This window comes from Physella acuta, unplaced genomic scaffold (genome assembly GCF_028476545.2).
Source record: "Physella acuta isolate Inbredline_101_S28 unplaced genomic scaffold, ASM2847654v3 ptg000823l, whole genome shotgun sequence".
Classification (NCBI taxonomy): Eukaryota; Metazoa; Mollusca; class Gastropoda; family Physidae; genus Physella; species Physella acuta.
In genome coordinates, this window is record NW_026732341.1 from 81,201 (window position 1) to 91,449 (window position 10,249).

Sequence of the window (10,249 nt, forward strand, 5' to 3'; positions counted from 1 at the left end):
GTCGCATTATTTTCTCATTATTCAGTCGCAAAATAATATTTTAAAAAATTAATGTAAGTTATATTTGTTAAAAGAATAAATATAGCCATCGCTATATTAATATAGAATTTACACACACAAAAAACGTCAATAGCTATATTTTTGGTCGCAATATTTTCTTATTTATTCAGCCGCAAAAAAAAAAATTAAATTAATTTAATGTATATTTTTTTAAAAAGAATAAAGATAGCCATCATCGTTACATTAATATGGAATTTAAAAAAACGATAATATAGCTGTGTGGTTGTTGTTTTTGTTTTTTTTAATCAACTTGATAAATTAACAAATTTGGCCACAAAATGAGATTCTTTTCAGCCTACATGCTCTGTGCCAGTCAGGCAGCCTTCTAGGAGCGTACACGGGCGTGCCAAGTAAGCGATTTTTTTTATGCTACATAAATCATATATTTTTTTAACTTCAGTATAGTTAAAGTGTCCGCTTTTAACACGCCGTGTTTACAAAATGTGTGAACTTTTTTAATTGACCTCACAGCTCCCACGTGACAAATGAAGGCGTGTCTTGTGTCAAAGGTCATGTCCGACACGTGAGCGACAGCAAGATGGCCACCATGAAAGTTAAAGAGAAGAGACGTCTAAACAAAATGGCGGGTGGGGGTCAGGGGGTGTCTGATGACGTCAGGATGTTGATGGAGAGCGGAAAAAACGTAAGCAACAACAGCCACAGTCAAAACGAGGCTGAGTTGTCTTCGGAGGAGAGGAAAAGGAACATCGAGGCAACACAGAGGCCGATGGAAGAAAATGTCATACAGAGGCCGATGGAAGAAAATGTCATACAGAGGCCGATGGAACAAAATGATTTACAGAGGCCGATGGAACAAGATGTTGGCATTACCCAGAAGCCAATTCACATAAAAGAAAACATCACACAAAAGCCCATTCACATAAAAGAAAACATCTACCCAGAACAAGAACTAGCACTGACATGTCCTCAAAAAGCTCAAGACACCCTGATGGAACCCCCCACACAACCCCACACCCCCTCACACCCTCAACACGTCACCGACATCAACATCAACCAAAGCAAAGGCGGGCCCAGCAGCCATGAAGCGAAAACCCCCAGCATCGACCGGAAGTACCATCAGCTCGTCCACCAACCAAACGCTCACCTCGCTACAGCTGCTCCAACCACTCCCCAACAAGGCGCTTATCTCCATGGAAAATCCCCGACGCGCGCGTCAGAAACGAACCGGCATTTTCCGGAAGGGGAATTAGTCGGCGGAGGTCGCGACGACAAAGGAAACAGGTCCAGGGCGTCAATATCCAATCACATAGGGGGCGCTAAAAGCTGCCCGGGCGTGGGCGCCGCTGGGGTGTCACGTGAGCTCAGGTAACTGATCGTTTGTAAGTACAAATTTGGTTCCTTTTTCAGGATCTGACGGTTCATAGAGCAAGTGAAGTAGAGTTCACTTGTTTCTGTGACCTCGGCATATGTAGAGATAGTGTGGTCAGCACTATGCCCAGCCGCCTTTACTTTCACTAACGTGAGTTAAGTACCCATCAGAGTTAGGTGAACTCAGGGAGGTCTACTGACTTGAACCCAGATTTAAACGAGACTTTCGGGTTAGCAGTCTAGTGCAAAGCCACGCCGTCCTATTTGATAATCTAGAGCAGCTGTCAAATTTAATCGAAAAGTTGCAATTTGATTTATACTACGAATGTTTTAGATGTCGTTTCTAGGCCCTACAGACAAATCTAAGACCTCACAAATCGGACCTCGCGATTTATAATAGGGCATATGAAGTGATTGTGTGGTCAGCACTATGCCCAGTCGCCTTTGTTTTCCTTAACATGAGTCAGGTACCCATTAGAGCTGGATAGACTCAAGGACGTTCTACTGACTTGATTACCATATCGGATCTCGAGACTTTCGGGTTAACAGTCTAGCGCCCACAGTTTACAACACTCTAGCGCCCATAGTTTACAACAGTCTAGCGCCCATAGATTATACCAGTCTAGCGCCCATAGTTTACCTAGTAGTAGTATGTACAGTTTCTGTCCATACGGTTCTTTGCTAAACATATAAATTGAATAGATACTGCGTGTGTGGCGGAGGGGGGGGGGCTACAACACATCAACAACAAAGTGCAAAAACTAATATTTTTATTTACATAGAAAGATATATTGTATGGGGGGGGGGGGGACACCAAGTACTAAGTACAAACTTTAACATTTTTTAAAAACATTACCAGACACTATATGTGTAGAGGGGAGACACCATTTACTAAGTCCATCATCTCACTAACCGTAGCACCACGTTCAAATCCCTTTCCTATAGCGAGCTGGGGGAAAACGTGACCCAGTCAGACGACACCTCGGACTTCGATGACCCTGACCACACAACCGTGACCGGCTCCAGCTCCGAGTGGTGGGGCGGGAGTCAGGTGACCAGCGACGGATCACGTGACGCCGTCAACACAGCCATCCCTGCACAGGTATGAAACTACAGTCTTTATCTTTCTAGAGGCAGTTCACGGCTTCACCATCTTTCTAGACGCAGGTGGTGAAGCAGTGGTTCGTTGTTGTTGGTGGTGGTGTTGGTGTTGTTGTTCGTGTTATTGGTGGTGGTGGTGGTGCTGCTGGTATGGTGTTGCTGTTGTTGTTGGTGGTGGCGGTGGTGATTTTGGTGTTGGTGGTGGTGGTGTTGTTGTTCGTGTTGTTGTTGTTGGTGGTGGTGGTGGTAGTGGTGATGGTGTTGTTGTTGTTCGTGGTGGTGATGGTGTTGTTGTTGGTGGTGGTGGTGTTGATGTTGGTGGTGTTGTTGTTCGTGTTGTTGTTGTTGATGGTGGTGGTGGTGATGGTGTTGTTGTTGTTGTTGGTGGTGGTGGTGGTGGTGGTAGTGTAGATGTTGGTGGTGGTGGTGGTGGTGATGGTTTTGTTGTTTTTGGTGGTGGTGGTGGTAGTGTATGTGTTGTTGATGTTGGTGGTGTTGTTGTTCGTGTTGTTGTTGATGATGGTGGTGGTGGTGATGGTGTTGTTGTTGTTGTTGGTGGTGGTGGTGGTAGTGTAGGTGTTGGTGGTGGTGGTGGTGATGGTGTTGTTGTTGTTGGTGGTGGTGGTGGTGGTGGTGGTGGTGTTGTTTTTGGTGGTGCTGGTGGTGGTAATGTAGGTGTTGTTGTTGCTGTTGTTGGTGTTGTTGTTGGTGTTGTCGGTGTTATTGTTGGTGGTGGTAGTGTTGTTGCTGTTGTTGTTGTTGCTGTTGTTGTTGGTGGTGGCGGCGGTGGCGGTGTTGGTGGTGTTGGTGTTTGTTGTCTAGCACGGTAACTTTTCAAACGTATTTTGAACTCCAAACCGTCAAGCGATCAACGGAGGCCGGCGTGGACGGGTCGGTAAAACTAAACCGAAAAGTCTCGAGTTCAAACCCCCACGCAGAATGGCCTCTATATAAAGAACTGCTGCGTTGTAGTTTGTTCTTGAGTGGACAACGGCCATGGGAGCAAAGGCTGTTTTTACAAATGCTGATAGAAATTGGTTAATTGTACTCAATGCTGACAGAGCACAGAAAATATTTTTTAGAAAGAACTCTATGTTTAAAAAAACAATGCTATTTTTAGAGAGGGGGGGGGGGGGGTCATAGGCTGCGGTGTGGCGTCAATTTAGGGTTAGGAGTCTGTATTTATTTATTTTTGTGATGAGGTGGGGATGGGGGAGTTAGAAACCGTCGAAAAAAATCATCGTGGATGACCACAAACTTGTAGCTCGGTTGAATACCAAAATAAGCATAAACATTATTTATTGTAAAAATTGTTTACCTTGTTGTAGCTAAGTGTTATAATTATTTGAACTATCTGTAAAACAATATAAGTTTAAAATGTAATAGTTTTCTTTCAGTAAATTTGACATTGGATGTTTTACTTTACTTCCAGGACTGTCAGTTAAAAACGGATGCGAAGATTCTTGATGAGCAAGACACCCCAAAGCTCCAAATGGAACCGCTGTACAGTGGGCACCTCGCGGGGTCTCAGGAAGTAGCAGAAGTCCTGGAACAAAAGAAAGCAGCCGACAGCGCCTGGAAGTGTTGCCAGAACAACCTCACATCGAAGAAAAATCACGTGACTTTCAAGACGGGGTCTCGCTTCGCTGCGAGCTCCGAATTTGATATAGGTAATTTCTTCTGGAGGGATAAAAATCCTGAAGAGTTCGACCTCCCTCGTTATAAACAAAAACTAGACAAACCTCCGATTTTTTCAAGATTTTTCAACGCTAAACCCGAGCATGAAGTCTCAGCAGAGAGCCCTTCGCCTGAAAACATTGAGCTTATCGAAGTGGAGGTGGAGCCTCAGCCTCAAATCGAGGCTGGCGAGACCCGGAAGATGAACCCACCGCGTAGGGGGCGTTCGAGAAACTCGTGGAGCACCGCGGAGTCGGTGATTGAATTGGTGTCGGCTAGCATGAACACAAGCTTCGACCCGGCTATTCAGAGACCATCTAGCGCCAAGCTGAATAGCCGGACGTCTAGCGCGAGGCTGAATAGCCGGACGTCTAGCGCGAGGCAGACAAACAAGGAAGGCAGCACGAATGAACTCATCTCATGTAGCCTGCAGATTAATTCCTCCGTGTTTAGCAAACGCTCTGATGTAAAAATAATCGATAAAACATTGCCGAGTGATACAGGAAAAGATCAAATAATTCATAATGAGACGTCGAGGTCAAGAAGTTCAAAACTTCTTAAAATAAACGAAGAAGAGTCAAAAAGTAAATTAACTTGCGTGACCGAGTCTAACGACAGTTTTCTACAAGAAAACTGTGACCAAACACACTTTAAAAACGGCGTTCAAACTTTAACAACGCCAGAAGCGTACAAGTTAGAAGATAGTAAACATAAACAGATGAGAAGCGATTCGAGAAATGATTCAGTGCTGTGGAACAAATCCCGTAAGTCCACAAACTCTGCCAGCAGCATGTCCAAGGTAATGATGCGATCTGAAAGTGCGCAGATCTCCAGATTCTCTCTTGCAGACGATCGTCAACAAAGAGAGATCAACTGGCCAATCAACGACCGGGAAAAACTGTCACCTGACGCACCGGCCGCCATGAAAAACCAAGACCGTTTTCCGAGCCTCGGAACTGAAGGTCAAGGTGAAGCAGGCCGCGACAACACCTCGACGAAAATGTCAACCGAGGTTTTCTTCCAGTCTAAAAGTGTCCAGAATTCATTTTGTGAAACTGTAAAAAGTAAGACAAGCTTCAGGCCGCCGTGTGAGAATATTTCCGAGGAGGGGACTTTACCCGTGGGTGAGTTCAGGTCCGTCAGCATGGGTGACGACACCATCCGAGCGTCCTTGACCTCGATGTCAAACGGTCCCCAGCGCAGCCAGCCAGGCTCGCGGGCGTCACGGTTAAGCCAAGCCCCGCCCCCTTCCGTACAGCCACCAATCGTCACGGATCAAAGAATCGCGCGTCCACTGCGCTTCCAGACTAACAAGCTGCCACAAACGAAATCAAGTTCTGATAAAACTTCCTACAGCACTGGCTCTCGCTCTAAACACAAAACGTCGTACCCCACGGGAACTACCTCGCTTCAAAACATGGCCTCTGTCTGTGTACAATGTTCTAGCGGGGAATTAAAAACCAGTTTTTCCGATCCCGTGGTTTCTGTTGACAAAATGCAGTCCGATGGCGTACAGTGCCACCTGGAGCCGCTCAGCTCTATTTCATTTCTGACACCTTTAGACATGAAACTGTACACTGCAAGCGGCACGTATTCGGATAAAGAATCGAGTTACCATTCTGATACGTGTGGTCAGATGAAGGACAATTCAACCAGTGGCCGTAGTGGTGTTCTTCAGGTAAAAACTCTAGAACCAGCCAGAACTTTGAGCATCCAGTGTCAAAGCCAAGATTTTGTTTCCTCGTCTATCGTAACAGTGGATGCATCAAGTCAGGATAAAGTTCCAGAACTTGGTAGAACTTTGAGCGTCCAGTGCCAAAGCCAAGATTTTATTCCCTCCTACAGCCTCAGAGCTACACGCACAAGTCTCCACTCAGACGATGCACAAGACGAGACGTCCCCGTGGTCAACTTGTGGTCAGTTCACAGCAATAGGTCAAAGGTCGACCCTCACGACCTTACCCCCACAGAAAGAAATTCTACTGAACAACTTAAGCATTCAATGTAGCAGCGCAGACTTCCCGTCAGATCTAGCTGTTCTGACTGGGGACTGTATACCTGAAACTACAAGCACAAACTTAGAGACAAACCTCTACCAACTATCAGAAAAAACGTCAGAAAAAGTTGCGAATCTACTTTCCGAAACCACAGGTTATACGTTGAAATCCACAAACGCTGAAAGTGAAAGTACATCCGCGTTGCCGTACGTTAACGAAACGACAACACAGACCAGTTTTTACCGGAGCACCACCACTACAACTGCGCATGCGCGAGAATCTGCGCTCGTTTCCCTTTCCAACACAACAAACCAATCAACGAAAATGGAAGAAAAATACATCAAGGGTACAAGCGGTAGCGATTTTACAGCGGAGAAAGAAAAAACGAAAACACAAACAAGTGAATACAAGTCCACAAATGAAAAACTCAAACTACAATCTTCTTTGAAAAGCGTGAAGTCACATTCACAAATGGAAGAATTAAAATCAAATTTAACAACAGAAGCTCATGAATTACCTTGTAATGACACCAAACTGATATCGACCTCGCTTACAGAACAGCATGGATCTAAAACGAGTATCATCAAGTCAACAGATGCCGATAGAAAAACAACCAACGCTGAAAATGACACCGATACAAGCGTTAAGAAAGATGATCTGTTTAAATTGCCAGAGAGAACACACATTCCTCTGTCGGTAGATACAAGTGTTAAAGAATCTCTAGCCACAACCAGAGAAACTGCGGCCGATAAGATTCTACCAGTCCCCCTCCCCGGGGTACACACCTCCCTGTTTGAGATCAGCGACACAGCGGATAGGAGAGTACACCTATCCCAGCTAGAACCGCGGCTGTCTCTCCCAGCTATAGGCGCAGCTAGATCCTCAGAAGAAGGTCGAGATCTTTCTTCGCGCGCACCCCAACTCAATCTTCCCGCGCTGACTGGGGTCAGGCCTGTAGACTCACACCTGAACCCCAAAGAGCTGACCCCGATCCCCGGCGATCCCAACAGCGAAGACCAACGTGAGAGGCTACGTCAGCTACGGCTGGCGTTTTTCTGCAACCGTAAACAAGAAACAGCAGAGCAGGCAGACGACAACGCAGCCGTTCCGTCCTCCACGGAATCTGACAACGGAAGTTCGCAAACGAAAACTCCGCGAACGTCCATGAAGAAAAAGCAAAGACACGTCAAATCTAAAATGTTCAAAACGGGTCATAAATTCGCCAATTTGACAAACGTACCAGAGGATGATATCATATCTACCACCCAAGCGCCGGTTGTTTCTAACTTCGCTGTGGAAGATGACCAAGGGTTTGGGTTACGAAGAAGTTGGGTTAGTGAAAAGACGGACCCAAGTTCAGTCCACGATACACTGGCTACTTTCGACGATACTTTCGTCAAAGTTAAACATGGAGATGAAGACGGCAACGACACCAGTACAGGAAACTTCAACCAGAGACGTGACGTCAAGGAAATCCATAGCGATGACGTCTGCAACACGCTTGATGACGTAGAGGCGATCTCCTCCGTCAACGATCAAATGGAAGCGGTGAAATCGGTGAATAAAATTTTCGAGCTGTTGGGTTCAGCTGAGATTCGAACCGAATCCACTTGTTCAGCGTGGGAAGGAACTATCCAAGAACCACTCGTTCAGAAGACCGAGGGGTTGAAAGCAGACGTGAAAATCCATGTCTTAGAGCAGAAGTCTGGCGCTCGAGGCAGCGGCGAGGGTGGGGATGCCTTCTCTGTGGGCGGGCTACCCTGTTTGGAGAAGCCGTTTCCTGGGAACTGGATCGTTCCACTTACAGAAACCACAGTGTGCCAAGTGGCTCAGGGGGGAGAAGGGATGGGCGGGGATGATATGGGGGAGGAGGAAAAGTACGAAGAGAAGGGGGGAGAAGAGGAAGAGAAAGGTGGGGAGGAAAAAGATGAAGAAGAGAGAGTAGAGGAAGAGAAAGATGAGGATGAAAAGAGAGATGACAACGAAGTAGAAACCATTCCGCTACCGAGACCGGTAAGTAAATAGGCCATTTTTTTTAACACACGAAAAAAAATATTTCATTTTTTAAATTGTAAACTCAAAAACTAAAGAACGTTAAAAAGTGGAAAAATCTATTTTACAATTATTCATCTCATGTTCATCACTTATAATTATGATTTTTTAAATGGACGAATAATACCAAACAAAGTTCTTATGGACACCTAGCGCATTCTCAATCATCCCTGCAGCAAAGGCAACTTATTTTACAAATAAGGACCCATGTGTTCTCATGGAATGTATATAGAAAAAATATAATTTTACCAGTGCCCCCTCCCCCCCCCCCCCCCTAAGAAAAAAGTCTGGAAGAAACACTGTGTGTTCTGGGACCTGATTTCCTATTATTTTATCATAACATATTTTATAAATCATTGTATTTTTTATTCTTTAAAAAGTCGCACCCGGAAGACGAATTCGAAAGAACCCTTGAAGACTACAACAGGCTGTCCAACGAATACCCAAACCCAGACGACAATACCTGGAAAGCAGACGACGAACCGAAGAAAGGGGGTGAACAGATCGAAGCAGACGACTCCTTAATATTCACAGCACCCACTGGCCCGTCTATAAATGTCACTGACGAGAAGGAAGATGAGGAACTAGTCCGCAGTAAATCGAACATTCTACGTGTTTCCCAAGCGTTCGAGCAGTTGTTGATGTTGACGCTTGGAGAAGACGATCAAACCAACGACGGCAGAAAATCAGGAGCGGCGAAGAGCGAGGGGGTGAAGAAAGGGCGGAAACGGGAGCCCAGCGACAGTGTCGACATGCCGAGCGAGGCGGAAACCGAGAGTAGGTCACCCCCACGTCACGTGGTTTTGTTGACGTTGAGTGCTGTGTTTATGGCGTCTCTCTGTGGGGGAGGGGGGCCTGGTGTACTCGGAGAACATCCACAACCACCCGAATAGAAAAAATGTTACTTTAAAAAAATATATAATGTTACCATTGTTTGCCCATAACCCCAGAGGCGTAGCGACGGGGGCGGGCGGGGAGTACTTATGTCCCCAGGCGCCGACCCTTGGGGCGCCAAAATAAGCTCATTTTAGCTGCTATTTTGAATTATAAATATTAAAAATATATGGGGGGGGCAAATTGAAAGTTTGTCCCCGGGCGTCGGAAGGGGTCGCTACACCTCTGCATAACTCCCCTCCCCCCTCCCGCTCCTGGAAGTTTCTATCGACTACACTCCCGGAGAAAAATGTCTAACAAAAACCCTCGTTGATGTGGGGGGGGGGGGGGATGAAGTGAAATTGGGTTGATGAATTAAAAACTGTTAGAATAACCAATGAAAACTTTAAAAAAAAAAAGGAGGTTCTACCATGGACATTTCCAAAAATAGGAGTGTTGTTGGTAACATTATCTCGGGTTTAATGGGAGAAAATATAGACCTAATTAAATATAAGCATTTTAACCAGTAGGCCTACGAAGTTTGAAGTGCCCCACGCCCTCCCCCACCCCACCCCGTTGAAAAAAAAGCTTACTTCTCAAGACCGTAGAAACTTTATTAAAATATTTTTTTTTAACTGCTAAAACATATTTACTTGAATATTAAAATACATGTTACTTGCTAGCCTTTTTTAATTTAAAAAAAAAACGGTTTCTAAGCAAAAAGTCTTCTAAATACATCCTGTATATTTTAGCCAGAGCTGGAGGTGACAAATTCAGAAAGGCAACAAAGAGGAAGAACTCTCGCGGATTTCAATCTCCAAACGGCGACGATAAGGGAGGCAACCAAACCAAACTCGTAAAAAAACAGAAGGAAAGGGGCACAATTTTACCGCCCCGAGTTCTGGCCGAAAGTTTTTACTACCCCCACTCGAACACCATCAATGTTGTCGTCAAACCCATCAACGTTCAGATGGATAAAGATAATATCAACGTCAAGGGGAGTAATTGTTTTTAAACTTTGGGTTCCTAACGTTTAAATTTTGAAATTATTAATTATCTTTCGGTTATTTTAATATATTTGTGATTAATTTTAAATAATGATAATATTTTAATAGAGAATGTAATATTTTATAATTTTATTTACTAGTGGTAAAAAAAGTA

At 44.9% G+C, this 10,249-nt stretch overlaps 1 protein-coding gene across 1 annotated transcript; it reads left to right on the forward strand.

Moving 5' to 3' along the window:
- Positions 1 to 359: 359 nt before the first annotated feature.
- On the forward strand, positions 360 to 10,086 carry LOC131951717 (uncharacterized; the record flags this gene model as incomplete). The annotated part of the gene is given in 6 exon segments (XM_059314074.1): positions 360 to 410; positions 532 to 1,386; positions 2,335 to 2,491; positions 3,923 to 8,176; positions 8,596 to 8,992; positions 9,841 to 10,086. Coding segments are annotated over 5 exon segments (5,842 nt in total), but the record flags the coding sequence as incomplete, so codon positions are not given.
- Between the last annotated feature and the right edge of the window lie 163 nt (positions 10,087 to 10,249).